The 23512-nt window shown below is 41.5% G+C and overlaps 3 protein-coding genes across 7 annotated transcripts; 2 read left to right on the top strand and 1 right to left on the bottom strand.

Annotated features, from left to right (window-relative positions):
* Positions 1-702: 702 nt before the first annotated feature.
* On the top strand, positions 703-6538 carry myh6 (myosin, heavy chain 6, cardiac muscle, alpha; the record flags this gene model as incomplete). Its single annotated transcript, XM_079474952.1, has 1 exon — positions 703-6538. One exon carries the CDS (start codon positions 703-705, stop codon positions 6508-6510), a length of 5808 nt encoding a protein of 1935 aa, XP_079331078.1. The 3' UTR covers positions 6511-6538.
* A 205-nt stretch (positions 6539-6743) lies between these two features.
* slc25a29 (solute carrier family 25 member 29) lies at positions 6744-17996 on the bottom strand. Of its 2 annotated transcripts, XR_013787670.1 has the most exons (5): positions 17609-17996; positions 10274-10317; positions 9779-9862; positions 8660-9560; positions 6986-8396 (listed from the first exon to the last, which is right to left on the bottom strand). XR_013787670.1 is itself a non-coding variant. In XM_079474957.1 (4 exons), exons 1-4 carry the CDS (start codon positions 17634-17636, stop codon positions 8793-8795), a joined length of 924 nt encoding a protein of 307 aa, XP_079331083.1. In that variant the 5' UTR covers positions 17637-17996; the 3' UTR covers positions 6744-8792. The 2 variants fall into 2 exon arrangements, 1 of the variants encoding a protein (XP_079331083.1); XM_079474957.1 differs by having other exon boundaries at positions 6744-9560.
* A 1790-nt stretch (positions 17997-19786) lies between these two features.
* On the top strand, positions 19787-23049 carry slc25a47a (solute carrier family 25 member 47a). 4 transcript variants are annotated; one of them, XM_079474959.1, is made up of 6 exons: positions 19787-19848; positions 20212-20297; positions 20782-20853; positions 20993-21169; positions 21316-21580; positions 21737-23049. In XM_079474959.1, exons 4-6 carry the CDS (start codon positions 21014-21016, stop codon positions 22030-22032), a joined length of 717 nt encoding a protein of 238 aa, XP_079331085.1. In that variant the 5' UTR covers positions 19787-19848; positions 20212-20297; positions 20782-20853; positions 20993-21013; the 3' UTR covers positions 22033-23049. The 4 variants fall into 4 exon arrangements, with proteins under 4 accessions (XP_079331085.1, XP_079331084.1, XP_079331086.1 ...); XM_079474958.1 differs by having other exon boundaries at positions 19791-19848; positions 20254-20297; XM_079474960.1 differs by having other exon boundaries at positions 19809-19961.
* The last annotated feature ends 463 nt before the right edge of the window (positions 23050-23512 follow it).

Raw genomic sequence — 23512 nt, forward strand, 5'->3', positions numbered from 1 at the left:
CCAACTCTTTTTAAAGACTTTCAGAATTACACATAGAAAAAGACGCACACCAAAACAAACACACACAAACTGAACGAAAAATGACTGTATCAAACAGTTAAAGATAGAACTCCCATATTTAATGTAATGTTTGGGTGTAATTCTGACAAATTAGGAAATGACGAACTTGACAACTGCATAATCAGTTGTGAAATAATAAAAATATCACAATTTTAAAAGGCTAAAAACTTTTAATGATGTGTAGTTTGTAAACAGTAAGAATAAAGCCTACCTGCAGTCAAATTGTACGCATCTGCAAAACAAAGAAGCAGTCCACATTAACAGGTTTTCAATTGTACAAAGAAAACAACTAATGTTACACACAATATATTGTTGCACAGAATAATGAAAATGAAATCCTTTCATGAAGGTTTATCAAATATTTCTGAAGGTTGGGCGGTACATGGAAGCATTCTGAGAGGTGATAGCTGTCCATATAAGGACATTAACAACTAAAGGTCTCATTACTGACCCACACCACTTGAAACTCTTGATAACAACACACGTTACGTTATTTGTTCTCCTTATGTTCGCTGCAACCTTATTTGGGTCTTGGCTGGTCTCTATAAAAACCAAGCACTGGTGCTCTGTGTCTACTAACGTTTCCTCAGCCGAGGTCTGTTCATCAATTCTCACATTACCTGTAAAACTCCAGCAGTCACGATGGGGGATGCTCTGATGGCAGAGTTCGGAAAGGCTGCTCCCTACCTGAGAAAGTCTGATAAAGAGCGCCTGGAAGCTCAGACGAGAGCCTTTGACATCAAAACTGAATGCTTCGTTGCTGATGAAAAAGTGGAGTATGTGAAGGGGACGATCGTAAGTAAGGATGGTGGGAAAGTCACGGCGAACACTGAAGACGGGAGAACAGTGACCGTCAAGGACTCGGACGTGCATCCCCAGAATCCGCCGAAATTCGATAAAATCGAAGACATGGCTATGCTCACTTTCCTCCACGAGCCGGCGGTGCTGTTCAACCTCAAAGAGCGTTACGCAGCCTGGATGATCTACACCTACTCTGGGCTGTTCTGTGTTACAGTCAACCCTTACAAGTGGTTACCAGTGTATGATTCAGAGGTTGTTGCTGCTTACAGAGGTAAGAAGAGAACAGAAGCTCCTCCTCATATCTTTTCTATCTCGGATAATGCTTATCAATACATGCTAACCGATCGAGAGAACCAGTCTGTGCTCATCACGGGAGAATCCGGTGCTGGAAAGACTGTCAACACCAAGAGGGTCATCCAATACTTTGCGAGCATTGCTGCTGCCGGAGGAGCTGGAAAAAAAGACTCTAGCAAGGGAACTCTGGAGGATCAAATCATTCAGGCTAACCCTGCACTCGAGGCCTTTGGCAACGCCAAAACACTGAGAAACGACAACTCGTCACGATTTGGTAAATTCATCCGAATTCATTTTGGGACAAGTGGGAAACTCTCCTCTGCAGATATCGAAACGTATTTGCTTGAGAAGTCTCGTGTGACCTTCCAGCTGAAGGCTGAGAGGAATTATCACATCTTCTACCAGATCTTGTCCAATGAAAAGCCTGAACTCCTAGACATGATGCTCATAACCAACAATCCATACGACTACTCGTACATCTCTCAAGGAGAAGTAACTGTGGCATCTATCAATGACAATGAGGAGCTGATTGCTACCGACAAGGCCTTTGATGTACTTGGCTTCACATCAGAAGAGAAGATGGGAGTCTACAAACTGACAGGTGCTATCATGCACTATGGCAACATGAAATTCAAACAGAAACAACGTGAAGAGCAGGCAGAGCCCGACGGTACAGAGGATGCAGATAAGGCGTCTTATCTAATGGGGCTGAACTCGGCTGATCTGTTGAAAGGCCTCTGCCATCCAAGGGTCAAGGTAGGAAACGAGTATGTCACCAAAGGACAGAGTGTGGACCAAGTGTATTACTCAGTTGGGGCAGTGGCAAAGTCAGTGTACGAGAAAATGTTCAACTGGATGGTGGTGAGAATCAATCATTCCCTTGCCACCAAGCAACCCCGCCAGCATTTCATCGGTGTGCTGGATATCGCCGGCTTTGAGATCTTCGATTTCAACACATTCGAACAACTCTGCATCAACTTTACAAACGAAAAGCTGCAACAGTTTTTCAACCACCACATGTTTGTGCTTGAGCAAGAGGAGTACAAAAAAGAGGGAATTGAGTGGGAGTTTATAGACTTTGGGATGGACCTTCAATCTTGCATTGATCTGATTGAGAAACCACTAGGTATCATGTCCATTCTGGAGGAAGAGTGCATGTTTCCAAAAGCTAGTGATCAGACTTTCAAGGCAAAGCTCTATGACAACCACCTGGGCAAGTCGAACATTTTCCAGAAGCCACGTGTTGTGAAAGGCAAGACAGAAGCACACTTTGCTTTATCTCACTACGCAGGCACTGTTGATTATAACATTGCAGGCTGGCTGGTGAAAAACAAAGACCCACTGAATGAAACGGTTGTCGGTCTCTATCAAAAATCCTCTTTGAAGTTGTTAAGTCATCTCTTCTCAAGTTATGCAGGAGCAGAAGGGGGCGAAAAGTCAGGTGGGAAAGGAGCCAAGAAAAAGGGCTCGTCTTTTCAAACAGTGTCAGCCCTGCACAGAGAAAACCTTAACAAATTAATGACCAATCTGAAAACCACACACCCACACTTCGTCCGCTGTTTGATTCCAAATGAGACCAAGACTCCTGGCATCATGGACAACTGCCTTGTCATGCATCAGCTTCGCTGCAATGGTGTACTAGAGGGTATCAGGATTTGCAGGAAAGGTTTTCCGAACAGGATACTCTATGGCGATTTCAAACAGAGGTACAGAATCCTGAATGCATCCGCCATCCCAGAAGGGCAGTTCATTGAGAACAAAAAGAGTGCCGAGAAGCTCTTAGGCTCACTAGACATTGACCACACGCAATACAAATTTGGACACACAAAAGTCTTCTTCAAAGCTGGTCTGCTCGGTACACTGGAGGAGATGCGAGATAATCAACTTGCTTGTATCCTCACAAGGATCCAAGCCTATGCCCGTGGCTTACTCATGAGGGTCGAGTACCAGAAACTGGTGGAGCGCAGAGATGCTCTAATGGTCATCCAGTGGAACCTTCGTTCCTTCCTTGGTGTAAAAAACTGGCCGTGGATGAAACTGTTCTTTAAAATTAAACCTCTGCTAAGGAGTGCCGAGTCTGAAAAAGAGATGGCAAACATGAAGGACGAATTTAACAAATTGAAAGAAGCGTTAGTCAAATCTGAGGCCAGGAGGAAAGAGTTGGAAGAAAAGATGGTCACGGCCCTTCAAGAAAAGAATGATTTACTGCTTCAGCTGCATTCAGAGCAAGACACCTTAACTGATGCTGAGGAGAGATGTGAACAGCTCATAAAAAGCAAGATCCAGCTGGAAGCTAAAGTCAAAGAGCTGACAGAACGCATAGAGGACGAGGAAGAGATCAACGCAGATCTCACAGCCAAAAAACGTAAGCTGGAGGATGAATGCTCTGAGCTCAAGAAAGATATAGATGACCTTGAGCTGACACTGGCCAAAGTTGAAAAAGAAAAACATGCCACTGAGAACAAAGTGAAAAATCTCACAGAGGAAATGGCTTCCCTCGATGAGAACATAATGAAACTCACCAAAGAGAAAAAAGCTCTTCAAGAGGCTCACCAGCAGACCCTGGATGACCTGCAGAGCGAGGAGGACAAAGTAAATACGCTGACCAAAGCTAAAGCTAAACTTGAACAACAGGTGGATGACCTTGAGGGCTCACTGGAACAAGAAAAAAAAGTTAGAATGGACCTAGAACGCAGCAAGAGAAAACTGGAGGGAGATATAAAACTGACTCAGGAAAATGTCATGGATTTAGAGAACGACAAACAGCAACTTGAGGAGAAACTCAAAAAGAAGGACTTTGAAACCAATCAGCTCAATGGAAAGATTGAAGATGAGCAAACGGCCTCAGTGCAGCTTCAGAAAAAACTGAAAGAAAATCAAGCCAGAATTGAAGAACTGGAGGAGGAACTGGATGCAGAGCGTGCGGCCCGTGCAAAGGTGGAAAAACAACGCTCTGATCTTTCTCGAGAACTGGAAGACATCAGCGAGAGACTAGAGGAGGCAGGTGGAGCCACATCTGCTCAAGTGGAGCTCCATAAAAAAAGAGAGGCTGAGTTTCATAAGTTACGCAGAGACCTTGAGGAATCAACCCTTCAGCATGAGGCCACAACTGCCACTCTTCGGAAGAAACACGCAGACAGTGTTGCTGAACTTGGAGAACAGATTGACAACCTGCAAAGGGTCAAACAAAAGTTAGAGAAAGAGAAAGTAGAATTCAAGTTGGAACTGGATGACCTTTCTTCAAACATGGAGAGTGTTGTGAAGGCAAAAGTCAATCTTGAAAAACTGTGTCGTTCACTGGAAGATCAGATGAATGAGCATCGGTCAAGATCTGAAGAAGCCCAGAGAGCTCTTCATGATCTGTCTACTCAGAAAGCCAAGTTACTGACTGAAAACGGCGAACTTGGACGTCAAATGGAGGAGAAGGAATGTCTTATTTCCCAGCTCACTAGAGGAAAGACTTCATACACCCAGCAACTCGAGGACCTGAAAAGACAACTTGAGGAAGAGGTTAAAGCAAAGAACTCGCTTGCTCATGCTGTACAGTCAGCACGGCACGATTGTGACTTACTGAGAGAACAGTTTGAGGAGGAACAAGAAGCAAAAGCTGAACTCCAACGAGCACTGTCCAAGGCCAATGCAGAAGTAGCAACTTGGAGGGCGAGATATGAAACTGATGGAATTCAGAGAACGGAGGAACTGGAGGAAGCCAAGAAGAAACTCGTTCAAAAACTGCAAGAAGCAGAGGAGGCGGTGGAAGCGGTGAACGCAAAGTGTTCTTCTCTTGAAAAAACTAAACATCGCCTGCAAAATGAGATCGAAGATCTGATGCTGGACCTTGAACGCTCCAATGCTGCATCTGCTGCTCTGGACAAAAAACAAAGATCCTTTGACAAAATCATTGCAGAGTGGAAACAAAAGTATGAAGAGGCACAATGTGAGCTTGAGGGAACACAAAAGGAATCACGCAGTTTAAGTACTGAACTCTTTAAACTCAAGAATTCCTATGAAGAAGCTCTAGATCATCTTGAAACCATTAAGAGAGAAAACAAGAATCTACAGGAGGAAATCTCAGACCTAACAGATCAGGTTAGTGAAGGACGAAAGACTGTTCATGAGTTAGAAAAACTGAGGAAACAGCTGGAACAAGAGAAAGCAGAGTTACAGTCTGCACTGGAGGAAGCTGATGCCTCTGTTGAACACGAAGAAGGAAAAATCCTACGAGCTCAGCTAGAGTTCAACCAGGTGAAGGCAGAAATGGAACGTAAGATGGCTGAGAAAGACGAGGAAATGGAACAAGCTAAGAGAAACTACCAACGTTTGGTTGAAAACTTGCAGGCCTCTCTCGAAGCAGAGACGAGAAGCCGAAACGAGGCTTTGAGAGTGAAAAAGAAGATGGAGGGAGACCTCAACGAAATGGAAATTCAGCTGAGCCAGGCCAACAGACAGGCAGCAGATGCCCAGAAACAGTTAAAGATTGTGCAGTCGTGTTTAAAAGATACTCAACTCCAGATGGATGACACGCTTCACGGTAATGAAGATCTTAAAGAAAACATCGCCCTGCTGGAGCGCAGAAACAACCTCATGCAAGCAGAGCTAGAAGAGCTGAGAGCTGTGGTGGAACAAACGGAGAGAGGTCGCAAACTAGCAGAGCAAGAACTTACGGAAGCAACGGAGAGGATGCAACTCCTGCACTCCCAGAATACAAGCCTCATCAATCAAAAAAAGAAACAAGACTCTGACCTGCTTCAGCTTCAGAATGAGTTGGAGGAGCTGGTCCAGGAGAACCGCAACGCAGAAGAGAAGGCAAAGAAAGCCATCACTGACGCTGCTATGATGGCCGAGGAGCTGAAGAAAGAACAAGACACTAGTGCTCACCTCGAGAGGATGAAGAAAAACATGGAACAGACCATCAAAGACCTACAACATCGTCTGGACGAGGCAGAGCAACTGGCGATGAAGGGTGGGAAGAAACAGCTTCAGAAGATGGAGGGCCGTATCCGTGAACTCGAGAACGAGTTAGAAGCGGAGCAGAAGCGCGGCTCAGAGTCCATCAAAGGTGTGCGCAAATACGAGCGCCGCATTAAAGAGCTCACTTATCAGACAGAGGAGGACCGCAAGAACATGGCAAGACTTCAGGACTTAGTGGACAAGCTGCAGTTGAAAGTAAAGGCCTACAAACGTTCTTCTGAAGAGGCAGAGGAGCAGGCTAACGCTAGCTTAGCTAAACTACGAAAACTGCAGCATGAGCTGGAAGAGGCTGAGGAGCGCGCCGACATCGCAGAATCTCAAGTCAATAAACTGCGAGCGAAGACTAGAGATGGTGTACCTGGAAAGAAATCTCAAGATGGGTAATGTCTCAACAGTTCAGCTTACAGACATTTGTTTGAAAGATTAAGATAACACATTTTTTTTAAACCCTAGCAGGAAATATCTATCAAACATTAAATACTAAAGAGACAATGCATGTTGACACAATCAGCTGATGAAACTGTGATCATGTAAAACTGAAGAATGAAAGTTCTTGCTCTGAATTTCACATCTGCTTCCATGTGGCAACAGAAATAAAGAAATTTAAACAGACGTCTCATTCTTGAATGCGATTTTTATTTCAACCAAATCTGACCTGATCTAACCAAGCTTGGACTAGCTTGGTAGTTTTATGGGTTTATTTAAATTAAGTGGTACATCTTTGTACAAATAAACTTCATGCACCATTTTTAAAATAAGACATTGTTCACAGCACACAGTTTCACTTAATCCACACCTGAAATACACTTAATGTGATGTTAATTTCAAAGAAGTTAATAAAAAAAACAAGGAAACAATTAATTTAGCCCATATTTATTTTCACATTTCATTCAAGCTAACCAAAAGCCATTTGTGAATCGGTTGAGGCCAACAACAAATGTGAGCAATACTGAACTGAGATTTTCTTACAAAAATAGGACAGTATTTATCAGACTCGATATTCTTCTGTCTCTTCAGCATTAGCAGTAACCACAAACATGAAAATGTCTACATCTATTATAAGTACTATCGCAACCGATTTAACTCCATAAAATACAGCGGATACAGCGGCATATTTACATTCCTCACAGATAGCAAACAAAGCGTCTAAACTTCTCATTAGAATACTTGATAATCTACATTAGAACACACAAAAAACAGCAGTACATTTTGCTTAAATGCCCTACGATTCTTTCTCAAGGTTAGGACTGTCAAACGATTAATCGCATCCCAGATAAAAGTTTGTGTTTACGTAATATATGTCTGTGTACATTATTTTTTTAAGAAAAAAGATCTTCACGTTTATATCAATAACTCGATTTATTGGTCAGTTTAAATAGATGTAAATATTTCTTAAATATACAGTATACGCGTGTATGTATTTGTGTTTATAAATACAAAATAAATACGCACTGTACACATACATATATTACATAAACACAAACTTTTATTCTGGATGCGATTGATCATTTGACAGTCCTTCTCAAGGTGCATTTCGTCGTGTACATTCAGCACTCTGACAACGAATATATGCCACTAACTTATTTACACATCTCAAGCCAGGATACATACAAACATAAAATATTCATTGATTTTCCAGCATGACTGACACATCACATGCATTAATTCATCAAAAGATGTAACGCAAGAAATACAGCAGCCCGTTTCAAGTCTAACAACACAACTGATACAGTTCCTGTGAAAATCCAACTTCACACCGTCACTCGCATCTCAATGTTTTAAAAACAAAACCCATATTGCTGTCATTTCTCTGGACGAACATTCACACAGAATTGAGTGCACTGCAGGACACAAACCTTTGGTTACCTTGTGTTTTTAAAACAGTATAGGGTGAGCTGCACAAATCCATAAAACTGATTTAAATTTAAAAAAAAACTTGAATGAGATTATTCTCACGGTCCGAGTAGACAACAATATCAGTTTGGAAGACAATGTCTATTGCACGAATTAAGAAATTTAACCGTTGGCCAAATGATCAAATAACATTTGAATGAAATTTGACGGAGCCTCTCAGATTCAAAGCTCAGAATATTAAAACCATCAGAATAACAAAGGCAGATCAGGACATCTTTTGGGCTAGAGGTCATGATTCTTTGATAGGAAAGAAAATGAGGCGGACAGGTTTAGTTTAATATGTTTGTATTTGTCTACACCTCATTGTCTTTAGTGTTGAACCAAACATGACATCATCACTCACCAGACTCCACCTCCTGTAAAGTAAGAATGAGAGTTTGGTTTAGAGATTACTTTGCATCTTTTTAGCGCAGCACGTGTCAGCAAAGCCAACAGACGAGTTTTTCTAGTTCTGCCGTGTAAAAACAAAAGGTGCCGTAGATGGCTGTCGATTTCATCAACAATCTTACTCTCACAAGTCGCATTCGTACGCTGTTTTTATAAGGCAGAAAAAGGAAACACTTTTCTCTTTTTTGTTGTTGTTGTTAAATATTATAGAATATAAAAAATATATATTTACAACCACAGCCGTTCTTCGAGATCAACTGAATGTACATGTTTACAGAAGGAAAAGTCGTGCAATTCCGTTTAGTTTCCGTCAATTCCGTCAGTCTTCAAACTAGTTCCCTCCGTCAGCCGTCACTCAAAGTTACTCACAGACTGGACGGATGCGCTTGCGGCTGTAACGCGGCGTGATGAGCGGGAGCCGTTTCGCAGTCTTTAGGACCCTCATCGGGTCGTACGTACATGAGGAAGAGGGTGACGGTGGCGAACGTGGCGGCGTTGACGGGAAACGCCCGGAGCAGAGTGGAGGTCAGTCCGCGCGTGAAAACCCTCCAACCTTCTCGCTCGATGCTCTTCCGCGTGCAGTCCATGATACCGCTGTACTGGTACTTCCCACCCACCCCGTCAGCTTGGAGGCGGGACTTGATCACGTCCACCGGGTATGTAGATAGCCACGAGGCAATTCCAGACATGCCACCGGCAAACAGCAGTTTGGGAATCATGTACGGGTCCTCTGGCTCCCACCCCAGTGAGCGCGTGAGCAGGTCGTACGTCAGGAAGTAAACGCCAAAGCCGGGCGTCTCTCGGATCAGGGTGGTGACCATGCCCCGGTTGACCCCGCGCAGACCCTCACGCTGGTAGATACGAGCCAGGCAGTCCAGTGAGTTCTTGTACAGCTTCCGAGAGGATGACTTCTTCTCGCCGGTGCCCTGCAACTGCATGCGGGTCTTGGCCAGTTCCATGGGGCAGCAGATGACGCATTGTATGGTGCCGGCCGCCGCCCCGGCCAGGAACTGATTCAAAGGCGTGTCCTCGTCCAACCAGCGCATGGTGTTGCCCTGCACACCAAAAACGATGGCGTTGATGAACGTCAAGCCCATCATGGGCGACCCGATGCCTTTGTAAAGACCAAAACCCTGTGGAGATGAGGACAGAAGTCACAGAATATTGTTAATCTCCACATCGTGCATTGAAAGTCACGGCTAGCTGTGGATTATACCTTACATATTGTTTTACCCACAACAGGATGTTTAGGAGAATCGCCCATCACATTTAACAGATTTCATTTGTGAAAATCAGAATTGTCAGTATGAACGTAGCCAATGAGAAGAGAGATGCTGAAGTCAGTACTCACAGACTCCTGTCGTACGATGGACTGGAAACAGTGATATGTGCCTCTGTAAAGCGGTTTATCTACACTCTGAACCTGAAGACGAACCTACAGGAAAAAAACAAACAGTTAAGTTTGTAAAATCAATTCAAACTATATTAAAATATACCATGATATGATATGCACATTGATGATATTTTGCTCTATAAGATAGATAAACTGTGAAATGTTCAAGTTTGTTGAATTTTGTGTTGCCTGTTTAATGGTTTAAAGGTGGACAACAAGATCATAACTGTCTGAGCTACTGAAAAAGAATAAAGTTGAGCTCGTGTCACTACTTCAGTCAGTTATTTCTGAATACTAGAAGAAGGATATGCTTTCCAGTAACTCTCAGCATGTCACAGGGTTCAGAATGAAAGTGATACGTAACAGCATCTCTTCATTAAACATCAACCCAAAATAGAAGTGAGAAATGTTAACTGGCCTCCAGTATTTCTGTTAGAAGACACGTTAACTCACCTTAACCGTATCAAACGGATGCCCAACGAGGACGCCGGCGGCACCTGAAAACAACAGAAATGTTCTGATGTTTATAGAGACACAAATACAATTATTTTACATTCTGGCTTGAATTGTGTAAGATAGGTCAGTCAAAGCTCATGGGTTTGAATTCTTCCAGAAGAATATGACAATTGATTTCATTCTGTTTGTTTAATTTTCATGTCATTGGATTGGTCTCTACAGCACGGCCCAGCACAGTGAGATGACCATGTAGGACTACAAATGCTCTCTATTGGTCAGAGCTTCTCGGTGCGTCACATGGGTTCATGTCAGGGGTTCTGTATTGCACAATGACCACATGACTTCACTACAAGCGTTCTGGCCTGTGGAAGGCGTCGGCCCACCAGGACCAATAAAAACACTGTCGACTGAGGTGAAAAGTCAGCGACACAATATATATAGATCCAGTAGTGACCAAAAGAGATGTCCAACTTCAAGTGACGTCTTCGCTCTTCATGCATTTTTTATATTTTAATCATTAAATAGACGGTCAAGTTAACCTTAGGGATAGTTCACCCAAAAAAGAAATGCATTTCTCTATTTTTCATCAGAACACAACAGAAGATACTTTGATGAACATTGATCATCAGACAACACTTAAGTCAGTTGAACACAAAACCACTGAGACATTTCTCAAAATATCTTCTTCTGTGTTCCACTCAAGAGTCATAGAAAGGCGACACGAGAGAGAATAAGAGCTGACTGAATTTGGGTTATTTACATTTAGTCGTTTAACAGATGCTTTTATCCAAAGCAACTTACACAGAGTTCAGGGAGCAATAAAGCGATGTGTCATACAACAGGAGCAATAACACAATAGGTGCTACCATTAGTTTCAACAAAAACTAGAACAATACCTGCTGAAAGAATAGCTTATCTATTTAAAACTTCAGCCGAGCCCATTAATGCACCTGTGGGAAGAGCAATATTTCTAAAGGATCTTGTCTTCACGCAGCTCAAACGAAACACAAGCCGGCGGACAGACGCAGCCGAAGGTGATTGGCTCTCACAGGGGTGTGTGGATCCCTCTGTTTTCTACAGGACGGGGGGCAGACAGATGGAAGGAGGGGGATATTCCTGGCTCTTCCTGGAACTGCATTTCACAGCAGCGTGTGCATGGCTGCTATTTGTGAGAAGAGAAGAGCTTGTTCCCTCAAGGCATTTTGTCAATTACAGATGACTGAAACATTAAAGGTGAAGCGTGTGATTTTATTCTACACATCTGCATTCATCAGTTTGTCACACACACAGGAAAACTCAGTTTCAGAGTGTCATCGTTCAAAACAGAACATAAGGGATAATCCACAGCTAGCTGTGTGTTCAAGGATTTGAATGCACTTCATGTAGGAATCCACGTCGGGTGGCTCTTGGCCTCAAAGCATTAAAGCCCTTAAAAGCACGGCTAGCTGTGGATTATACCGCTTATGCCACGCTCATTTGACGACAAATTCAACGTTTATTGATGTTTACAGTGTCTTTTTATATCAAACAGGTGAAAATAACAGTTAATTGTATTCAAACAAAATTTGAGTAAAAGCGCTTTGTTTCTCATGCCACAGAATGTTTACATAGTAACATGTTCAGTGTTTCTTCATGACTGAATCACTCACAATGTTGTAACATTCTTTCACAACTTCAAAAGCAACCCGCCGGTGTTTATCATGTTTAACAACACACACATCTGTGACAGTAAGACTTCATATTCATGAGACGTATACGCCCGGTTGAGTCATTTTCACTCAACAAACCGTGTGAACTAAGCCATTTGTTAATATGTAAATTGTAAAATGTTTAAAAGCATTTCGTCAAGGTTTGTAGTTCAATCGGTTGGATTTGTGGTTCTTATTTTATATCATTATTCTGCTTCTCGTCGTGTGGTTCTTGGCCTCCACGTCGTGCATTAAAACCTTTTACTGCACGGCTAGCTGTGGATAATCCCTCTTACAACATCATAATTTGCCAAATTAAAGCTGTTATTCATGTTTACAGTGTAGTTTTCTATCAAACAGGTGAAAAAAGGTTGATGTGTTTATTTCAAATGTATTCAAACTGACTGTAGCCACCCGTACGTTAAAGGGTTTTAATGCACAGCCACCAGCCAATCAGAATCGGGTATTCAAACACACCATGGTTTGATCCAAAAGAAATCCGTCTGAAATGTGTGTTTTTGACAAAACAGCTTTGTTTCTCATGCCACAGAATGTTTACATAGTAACATGTTCAGTGTTTCTTCATGACTGAATCACTCACAATGTTGTAACATTCTTTCACAACTTCAAAAGCAACCCGCTGGTGTATATCATTCTGACCTGTTTATCATGTTTAAAAACACACACCGGTGACATTAAGAGTGTGACCTCACAAAAACATTCATCAATTATTTTATTATATCACATTAATATATTATCATCTTTAGCACATAAAAGAGTAGATGTGGATTTCTTATTTAAAACAGATTTACTCAATAAACAGATGAACTGTCAGCACTAGGGATGCACAATGAATAATTGGCCATTTAGGTATCGATAATAAAATTTAGGCCGATATATTATAGCCGATATTTCGTCTGGTTAAACTTCTTCATCCGCTCACAGTTCTAATCCAGCACAGTTGTGTGTTTCTGTCGTGATCTTTCACTTACTGATATCAGCAAAACATTGTTGACGTAGATACAGTATTTATGAATGTGTGAATCACAGGAAGAAAAGAATATTGTGTGAATCAGACTGCTGTCTGAATGCTTTCTGTCTGGAGATCTGTTAGACTCGTGGATATTAAAAACACTTTTCTGGGTTTGCTCGGGAAGAACATCTATAGTTTGATTGTTGAATAAACATGATACCAGACAAGTTTGAAGGTGAAATAATGTTTAACCCGTTAACTGTCACCGTTCCACAGGCGGAACGCTTAGGTTCACATACAAATTTCACATTGATATTCCATCATAATCATGACAAACTATATATCTTTGGAAAGGTCTAAGCCTTTAGAATACACATCTGACCAGTATTTGACAATAAAAATTACGTAGCTGCAGTAATTGATTCATTGATGACAGGAATGTGCCTAAAAATTATTATATGCTGCTTAATGTCACTGTTCCACCAGTGGAACACTTGAGGTTTATTTCAATATATTGCAATAAAATTCCATCCTAATCATGACAAACTATATATTTTTGGAAAGCTCTAAGCCTCTAGAATACAAATCTGACAAGTATTTGACTATATATATTATATAGCTGCAGTAATTGATTCATTTATCACTAGAGTGTGCATAAAGTGCCTGTTCCACCAGTGGAACAGTGATAATTATTTCAATATATTTCAATAAAATTCCATCCTAATCATGACAAACTATATATTTTTGGAAAGCTCTAAGCCTCCAGAATACAAATATTACCAGTGTTTGTCAATATAAATTATGTAGCTGCAGTAATTGATTCATTTACAACAGGAGTATGCATACAAAATATATGGTACTTATTATCAATGTACCACCAGTTGAACACTGATGCTTATTTCAATATTTTGCAATAAAATTCCATCCTAATCATGATCTTTGGAAAGGTCTAAGCATCTATAATACAGACCAGAAATATATTTTATGTCATTACTTGTCTTGTCATTCCCAACTCTAAATTTCCTAAAATGGGAAGACAAGACTGTCTCTGTCACCAAACAGCAACATCCACGGTTACCAAGACTCTCTTTACTTTAGCATATGACATTCAGCCAATGATCCTTTGGCTGACAAAAACATCATCAAATCAAATCACTTGTATAACAAAACGATCACACCGGTTTGAAGTCCCACTGATTGTTTGTAAACGTGGGCAGCTGAAAGCCCTGATGCAGACTGCACACTCATTCTGCTCTTCACACAAGATGGCTTCAAGACCTAAAAAGCGTTACACTGTTTTGGAAGTTATTGAGGAATTGTACAGGTCGAGCGATGAAGAACAAGTTCAGTCCAGTGATGATGAGGCAGATATGCTTGTACCAGATGAGGAGACTGATTCAGCTCCAGAATGGTGAGTGTCTTGGGCTCTAAAACTCTGTACTTATTTTAGTGGGCTATCAGTAAATGTGAAATACACTATGAAATCATATTATTATGTGAATTTATCAAACGCAATGTATACTAGATCTGTGTATATTGAAAACATGTATTACATGTCCTATTTAGCTACTATATTCAGTTTGTACTGTATTTTTGCAGTGGGACTGAAGATGGAGATTTGGGTGAGGCCTCTGCTGAACCTTCATCTTCCTCAGCATCGACATCAGGCCTTTTCAGCAGTTTAGGAAATGATGGAAGAGACATGAGGAAAGCACATATGACAGAGAAGAGACAAAGCAGCAGAACAAGAGAAAACCGATTGAAAGAAAGAGGCAGTGGAGGAACGAGCAGTATAGGCAGAGGCAGAGGCAGAGGCAGAGGAAGAGGAAGGCAGATTCCACCTGTGGCCTTGAATACTGCTGAAGAAAGATGGAAAACTGCTGATGAAGCTGACATTCCACCAGCTGAAACCATTTTCAGACCAGCTCGAAATCCTGGACCTCAACTCATCATGACTGAAGTCTACAGTCCTCTGCAACTGTTCCAGCTGTTCTTTTCATCCGATGTATGCCACACCATCATTCGGAACTCAAATGCTTATGCAGCCGAGCATCAGGATACCATAAGAAAACCCTGGCAGAACATGTCCCTGAAAGACCTATATGCATATCTGGGTCTGGTAATATATATGGGTCTGGTAAAGTTGCCAGCAATGTCTGACTACTGGAATGGGTCAAGGCTTTACAGTATTGTCTTTCCTCCAACTGTAATGTCGAGCAGGAAGTTTCATGCCATATCTGCAGCACTTCATCTAAGTGACCCTAAGGTGGATGCTGAAAATATGAGGAAGAAAGGGACCCCTCATTATGATCGGCTTGGGAAATTGAAGCCAGTGTATCAGAAGATACAGGATGCCTGCAAGACCTTCCACCATCCACATCAAAACATCGCCATAGACGAAAGGATGGTGGCATCCAAGGCAAGAATCGGTATAAAGCAATACCACAAAGAAAAACCGACAAAGTGGGGCTACAAACTTTTTGTTTTAGCCGACTCCCTCCATGCCTATACATGGAATTTTTTCATTTATGAAGGCAAGTCCCCTGCACCAAGTGAAGAAAGCAGGGGACTAAGTTATGAATCTGTGATGGCACTGATTGATGAGAGAATGCTGGGAAGCGGATACAGGCTGTTTGTAGATAATTTCTACACCAGTCCGTCACTGTTCCGGGACCTACTCCAGAAGGGTATTTGGGCCTGTGGGACCATTCGGGGCAACCGGGTGGGCTTCCCGAAAGCGACCATCAACAGGCTTCCCCGGAATGCCCCCCGTGGGAGTATGTGCTGGCTTCGGGACAACAATTTGCTTTTTGTGGAATGGAAGGACACCAGAGAGGTTCTCATGTGCTCTTCCTTCCACTCGGCAAATGGAGATCGTACCGTCCAAAGAAGAGTAAAATCAAGAGACGGAGAATGGACAGAAGTGACAGTTCCCATCCCTTCTGTAGTGTCCGACTACAACAAGTAAGTTGAATTCACGGAGTGGTTTTGTGTGTAAAAAAATTGCAGATGTGTTCATCGTGTATTTATGTTGTCTTATGATTTTCCACCCAGGAACATGGGAGGAGTGGATGTATCTGATGCCCTCATCAGCTACTACAATGTCCTTCGTAAGACCAGAAAATGGTATAGGTCTCTATTATACCACTTCGTGGATATCGGAGTGGTGAATGCGTTCATCCTTCATCGTCAGATGGCTGAAATACGGAACCAGAGGCCAAAAACCCAAAAGGAATTCCGTGAAGCGTTGGTCCTGGAACTTGTGGACTGGATGCCTCACAACGACACCTGCTCCAGTTCTGCTCCTCCTCCAGATCCACACAAGAGGCCTACAGCAGGACACCACAGGCCAAAGCACATCGCACAGTCAAGGAGAAGATGCAGAGTGTGCCATCAGAAAACCACTGTTTTCTGCCAAGACTGTGACCTGTTTTTATGTTTTCAGGCTACACGGGATTGCTTCAACCCCTATCATGATGATAATTTGTTGTAAATATTTTTATATAGATTCATGATACTTGTGAAGTGTTATAAATATGTAAATAGTTTCATGCATGAGAAAGTAAAAAAAGTGAAAAAAGCTTCTCAGCATGTGTTGTGTTGTCTATGAAGTATTGATGCATTCATGTCCCCCAAGTGGACACTTACGGTACATCAGTTTAAAGTGTTACAGAGATTACAGATTTTATCAAAACAAACTCAAATTCAGTACACAACTTTGTTACACTTGTGGCTTGGAATTTCAAGAATTTTTTTGCCGAAACAAATATTTATTTACATAAATATATATGTATAAATACCTATATATAAATATTAATTTTCATTACCATCATATTTAACTTACAATAACTTATAATATAAAAAAATTATTTAAATGATTCCACTTTAGCAATATTCTACTAAATGTCTTCTTTCAAACAAGACCAACCTTAGGTCTGTACTCCAAAGCATTCATGATTTATAACCATTTTAGCTTGGATAGTGCATTTTCAAGTAAATGCTCAAAAAGGGCTGTGACGCTGAACAGGTTAACTAGTGTAAAGTGGCCTTAACACATGATTTTCACTTGTTTTCTGCAGTCAATGTTTTCATATAAAAGCAGTCGTCCACTTTTAACCTTTTGTTTCATTCTCAGGAAATGTTATATTAATATCTAGATACTGTATATCGCCCAATATATCTGTTATCGGCTTCCAGTGTTAAAGAATCATCGGCCAACATGTACACATCGCACAAGACAATACAAATCATTCCTGAACAAAATACATCATTGATAATCAACACACGAGCAATTTTAATGTGAATGTACTTAATAAAAGTCATGATCGTATTAAACACATATTTGATCGAGACCTACTGAGAAACAGCAGCAAACTGAGGGAACCTGACGGGTTTATTGGCTATAATGGGAACTGGATGATCTTAATGACAGTTATAACGGTGTCTGTGGATGTTCTATTGCAGGCCTGTGGAAACATCAAGTAGTTTGTACTGGTTTCAATGGTCAGAAGCTGATGGTTGGTTCACGCTGGTGTTTGTAATGGAAACAGGGTTCAGATCTAAATATGAACATGGGTTAACCCCTCTTAACGAGCTTAACTCAGTGCTAATCTACCGCTTCACCCAGCAGACATGACCGTACAGTGAGAGTTCAGCAGCCGCGTAACTCACCTCCGATGCAGCCCGCGAGGAAGTCCATCACTCAATCAAACTCAAAGAAGCTTCACCTCAGTGAACTCGGCTTTACTCGGTTTGACTCGGCTAGCTCTCCGGGCCTGTCCTGCGATCAAATGCCTGTAAGTTGCAGCAGTTCTGCAGTTATTATGATGCATTCACACTCGTGCAGTGAAACGCGACGCCGACTGTAGAGTCACTTATTCGGGACGTCACGGGAAATGTCACCCGCAGTGTCTGTTGGTGTACCGGAGCCTGGCGCGCGGGTGGCGGGAGGGGGTGTGTGCGCGCGCGCCCAATCGCGACTCGCAGATTTTAAGAGGCTTTCTGTCCCACACGCACGTCGCGCGGCTCTTCCGGGTCCGGTTTACTATGGCGAAGGCTCGGGAACAGCTCTTCTATTGGACGGTTATAGAGGCACGTCATCAACAATCTAATTAATATGTAAGCCACGCCTCCCACGCTTGAGCGTCGTAGGGTCATGACGTGTAACGTAGTTCATGTTCATGAGACGTGCCTTCGCTTTAGTAGTATGCTGAGTCATCTTCACTAAACGAACCGTCTGAAATAAGCGATTCGTTTATAGGTAAAATGAGGACAAACGTTTAAAAGCATTTCGTCAAGGTTTGTAGTTCAATAGGATGGATTTGTGGTTCTTATGTCACATGATTATTCCCGCCTGCAGCCTCGCGCCACGTGTCTTTTCCTTTGCTTTTAAAAGCTTGCGAGTCAGTTCAACTGTATCATTTAACATATGAACCGGCCCAGTTGGCATCGTAATGCCGCTGTCCCGTTGCATCAGCGTGTATGGCGCGCTGCAGGGCTGGAACGCGCGGGCACATCGTTTTGAACATCAAATGCATTGAAGATGCGCAAAACAACGCAGATCACTAAAACTTTAATCAAAATAAGACTCATTAAATGCTTTCATATTTGACCCACGAGCGCGAGAGTTGTTGTAATACAACGTGAGTTCACTGCTGCTTTAAATAGGCTTGTTTGAGATGAGCAAAATCTGCGCAGAACCGATCACCGCGAGCTGCATGCCGGTTAGAAAAGTGTCCGAGTTACGTCCGCCTTCCTCTGATGTCATGCTGACGTGTGCCAAGAAACTCTCGCGATGGCTGTGTCGGATTGAGCAGTCGAGCGCAGTTGCTCTCCTCCGACTGCGCTATTCAAAAGCATGATGGGAAACGACTGAGTGACGACACAGCTTCAAGCTCATTGGCTGAGAATATCGACTGATGCATTTTCTCTTCATTCTAAGAATTAAATTACGCATCTGTTAATTTATATTTACATGCAAACTAAACAAAAACAAAACACGCCTAGTGAAGTTAAGAATTAGGACATGCGTTTATTTTATATTTCTCTTCATTAGAATTCTTCCTTGTTGTAATTTTCACTTTATTCTATTGTATGTTTGTGTGAATTAATAAATCAATACATATCTAAATGGACTGTTTAGTCATTACGCCTCATCTTTGTGTGGTTTCATCTGAGAAGTGTCTGGGTCTTAAAACAAGGGAAGAAATTCTGAAGAATGTTTGCTACAATACAGCTTTGACTTGCATGGTATGGAAAAATACTATGGACGTGAAATGGTGGCAGAAACCTGCGTGTTATTAAATATGACAAACATTTGTTATGAACTCTGTTTATTTGTACATTATCTGACAGTACATTCAGTGATTATTATTGTAAGCATCTTCATGTTAAAACAGTGGTATTTCGATTACATCCACTTCGTCTGCGATAAAAAACGCGACCGCGATCTCCTCCATTGTTCAGGTTTACAAGCGACAAAACAGCGAGATTCACAAAGTGTCCGACTTCAAAGGTCTTTTCTGACTCCTCCCCCCATATACTGCAGCCGCCTCCTCTCACATACATTACAGGCGCATCTCACACAAGCCTCTTATATAAATGTAGAAGTGCAGCTGTCAGCGATCGCACGCGAGAATGAGGGACTGCTTACAAAATGACATGCAACTGCTCCTGTGCAGTCACGGACACTCGAGCGTGTCAAGGTTGCAGCCACTTCTGTGCAGACCGTTGGGCGCGTGTCAGAAAAGTATCGCGAGAACCGTTTGCAAACTTAGCTTTTGAGTCGCTCTCGCGATACGTCGACGTCATACGCCGATCGAAATGCGCAGCGCTTCTGTGACTGTATGCAGTCAAACGCGACGCAGGGGTTAGAATGCATTCAGCGGACTTCCTCGCGGGATCTATTGGAGGTAGCTGCACCAGATCAACACTATTTATCGCCACACTATTAAATAAAGACAGCGATTAATCTCTAAATCAACGCGGCATTGAAGGTTACAGCGATGTGGGCGTTTTCTTAACGGTAGACCGCGTTACTCCTGGAAATATTTCGTATTTCATAACTCACACAAGATGATGTAATGTGGGTAGCGATCTTTTAAACGGACACTTAGCTTTACATAAATATATCATTTATTTGAATGTGTTCGTTGTTGTTATCAGTGTTATTATTATATAAATATTTCCACAGCCTTTATTAATGTTTCGAAAGTAATAAAGTGAATGTCAAGTGTGTTGCAGGACAATGAAAGGAGTGTGTACTTGTTATCTAGTGTGCACTGTATAGGGCTCTCGGTGATGTTGTTGTGTTACAGGAGCTTGTGGAGTGGCTGTCGGGTTTCCTCTGGATACTGTCAAAGTAAATCTACTTTCATCATTTCAGATGTTAACTTTAGGATTTTAAGATTTAAAACTGTCATAATTCTGCACACAATAAATAAATATAACTGCGAGTATATGAAGAGTTTGGTTCCAAAATGAGATAACTCAGTTTTTTACATTTATCAAAAATCAAGTCAAGTCAGCTTTATTTACAGTATATAGCGCTTTTTTAAAATGTCATTGTCGCAAAGCAGCTGTACGAGAAAACATTGACTGTAAGCCAAACATAAAGTTACACAAGTCAAAACTAAAACTATAAATTCCCATATGCAGTGTAAATTAAATAAAACTATTCAATTCTAGCAAAATCATGTTTTTTTATTGTACGTTCCAATTAATATCAATCAAACTGCTGTTGTTTTGTTTTGATTTAAGCCGTAATAACTCCAACTCGACAAAACACTTAAAAACATGTTTTTTGAAAAAGAAATGAGTCTCATGTTTACGTGACGCTTGCACAGGTCCGAATCCAAACTCAGAAACACTTCACTGGAATCTGGCAGTGTTTCACAACCACTATTAAAAATGAAGGGGTAAGAACTTGATATTTGTTTTATCAGCATCTCTTTTGTGAATCTGTATGGTTGGTGATTTGGTTACACGTTTCCTAGACTCAGTATGTTCAGATCATGACGCGTGTTTCATTGAGTTTGTGTTGTTGCTGTGCTTCAGGTTCATGGCTTTTATAAAGGAATGGCTTTACCTGTCACCACCATATCCATGACGTCGTCTCTGGTGTTCGGCACCTATCGGAACTGTCTGCAGTGTTTCAGTCACATTCACGCCTCTGATGGCCGTAACACCAAACTGGATATTTTCCTGTCAGGTTTGGCCGGTGGGGTGACGCAGGTCAGCGGCGCTCTTTACACATCTATCAACCCAAAGACATTCATTGTGAAAGACTGAAAGAACGTTTACACGTCTGGTTTTTAATGGTTTTCAGCTTCACACAAAAGTGTTCAAGAGCAAAATGACACATAAAGGTTTTCTTTCAGATTTCTGTAATGTCTCCTGGTGACATTGTAAAAGTTCGTCTTCAGTGTCAAACCGAGGGACAGAGGAATGGATTTAACGGTCCCAAGCCCAAATATCGTGGACCCATTCACTGTCTGCTGACGGTCATCAGAGAAGAGGGAGTTCTGGGACTTTATAAAGGAGCTCTTCCTCTGGCCTGCAGGGACGGACCGTCCTTCGCCACCTACTTTCTGACGTATGAAACGTTATGTTCAAAACTAACCAAACCAGGACAGAAGCAGCCAGGCAAGTCAAAAAGACCAACAAACATCACCTTGTGTTTCAAGTCTTCTAAAGTATCTTTGAAAACATCATGTCTCATACACATTAGAGGTCTTCGAATACATGGTCTTCGATTGATATAAAGTATATAGCAGTGTTTCTTTTTGATTATCTGGACAGATTGGACGGTGGTGATGTTCTCTGGCGGTGTTGCGGGAATGGCCGGCTGGTCTGTCGGGACGCCCATGGATGTGATCAAAGCCCGTCTTCAGATGGACGGAGTCGGAGAGCAGAAGAGATACAGAGGATTTCTTCACTGTGTTTCCGAGACCGCACGTCACGAAGGCCCATCGATATTCTTCAGAAGTCTGGGAATAAACTGCTTACGAGCGTTTCCGGTGAACATGGTGGTTTTTGCCGTGTACGAGGTGATGGCTGAGATTCTCAGATCAGCGTCGGTCGGGCCGCTCTTGTGAAAGATGTCAATCATGTTTTAAGTAGTGTTGAATTTTATCGTGGGGAGTTTATGAGGTGTCTGCTTCTGTCAAGATCACGTACGGGTCACATTATAAAATATAAATGATGTTGAAATATACAGAAAATGAAGCTGTTCGGTGATGTTGATCAGAGAAGATCCAAACCTCGGGTTACACTAATAAGTTCAATTTGTTTTTTAGTTTGTAGTGCTTTCACGATTAGCATTGCATCAAAGCAGCTGTACAAGAAAAGTGCACTATAAGACACAATGACAAATGTACAGATCTGACATGTTCAAAGATATATAAAGTAAAGACACATTGAGATGACTATATTTGATGGCAGCTTACTCAGATAAACACAAAGCATTATATTATTTTATGTATATATTGACATAAGTTATCGTAACAACAGTAAGAGCAAACACCATTTCCCAGGATCATTATTTGTCGTTGTTTTATATTTCAAACTCTTATTGCCATTATGAATGAAACTCAAACGTTGGCACACACACCAGTTCTTGATCAAGATCACTGAGGAAGGATGTTAAATATAAAATCATGATGTTTCTTCATCTGCTGTTTACTGGCGCCATCTCGCGGCAGCCGCAGGTAACACGTCACCATTCATCCTCATGATGCTGCTGCTGAGAAACAGAAAACATCAGAGACATTCTACTGGATTTAATGCTCTTAACGGAGACTATAATGGTGTCTGTGGTTCTCTACTGGTAATGCGTTGAGTTCTGTTGGCGGGATGTTAACTGTAAGATGGAAAACAAATAGGCGACCTCACTAGAAACTGAAATAAAACCCAAACTCCTCCTGGTGTTTGTCAATATATCTTCAGCAGAGCTCTCTGTCCTGTTATATCACTCAAAACTTCAATGTGTAAGAACCTCAACATGACGCTTTGAACAAAGACACACACGACTGTGCATGTGTGTGTGAGTCTGTACATTAGGAGCTCAATGTTTCTTTTGTTCTGTATTTCATGATTAAACCTTATGCAACAGTAACACTGGGCTCTTATACAAGCGTCTAAAGATGCCGGCTAGCTTACAGCTTACACAAAACAAGAAAGAACTATTTATTCCTGACAAACATTTCCTTGTGTACCTTTGAATCCTTTAAAACACTTTTACAATCCCTTCATTCTCCACCGACCCACCTCACAAAAGTACAGCAACAAAAACATTTTTCTACATTTTGGAAAAGATTGAAAGGACTGCAGATGTTGTCATGAGATTTCACCGGACTTGATTAATATCTAAAATTAGCTTTTATTATTCGATTTTTATGCAAATTTTTGTGAAAGTTTTAGCAATTTATGTATATGCTTTTTTTTGTTTTAGAATTTAACTGTTTATTTTGATATATAATATGAATTCAATTTGATGTTAGTTTTTGTTTATTATTATCATTTTAGTGCTTTAAGCTTATTTCAGTTTATTGTTGAGCCAACATTCAATTCTCCCTT

The sequence above is a fragment of the Barbatula barbatula genome (assembly GCF_947034865.1).
Source record: "Barbatula barbatula genome assembly, chromosome: 15".
In the NCBI taxonomy this organism is placed as follows: domain Eukaryota; kingdom Metazoa; phylum Chordata; class Actinopteri; order Cypriniformes; family Nemacheilidae; genus Barbatula; species Barbatula barbatula.

Bases quoted from the DNA above. Each gene is read 5' to 3' on its own strand.
- slc25a29 (XM_079474957.1), bottom strand. From the start codon at position 17,636: ATGGACTTCCTCGCGGGCTGCATCGGAG. The intron at 10,318-17,608 runs GTGAGTTACGCG...TGTTGTTTTCAG, and splicing joins CCTCGCGGGCTGCATCGGAG to GTGCCGCCGGCGTCCTCGTT. The intron at 9,561-9,778 runs GTGAGTACTGAC...TCATCTCCACAG, and splicing joins CCATCGTACGACAGGAGTCT to GGTTTTGGTCTTTACAAAGG.
- slc25a47a (XM_079474958.1), top strand. From the start codon at position 19,812: ATGCATTCAGCGGACTTCCTCGCGGGATCTATTGGAG. The intron at 19,849-20,253 runs GTAGCTGCACCA...GTTGTGTTACAG, and splicing joins CCTCGCGGGATCTATTGGAG to GAGCTTGTGGAGTGGCTGTC. The intron at 20,854-20,992 runs GTAAGAACTTGA...GCTGTGCTTCAG, and splicing joins CCACTATTAAAAATGAAGGG to GTTCATGGCTTTTATAAAGG.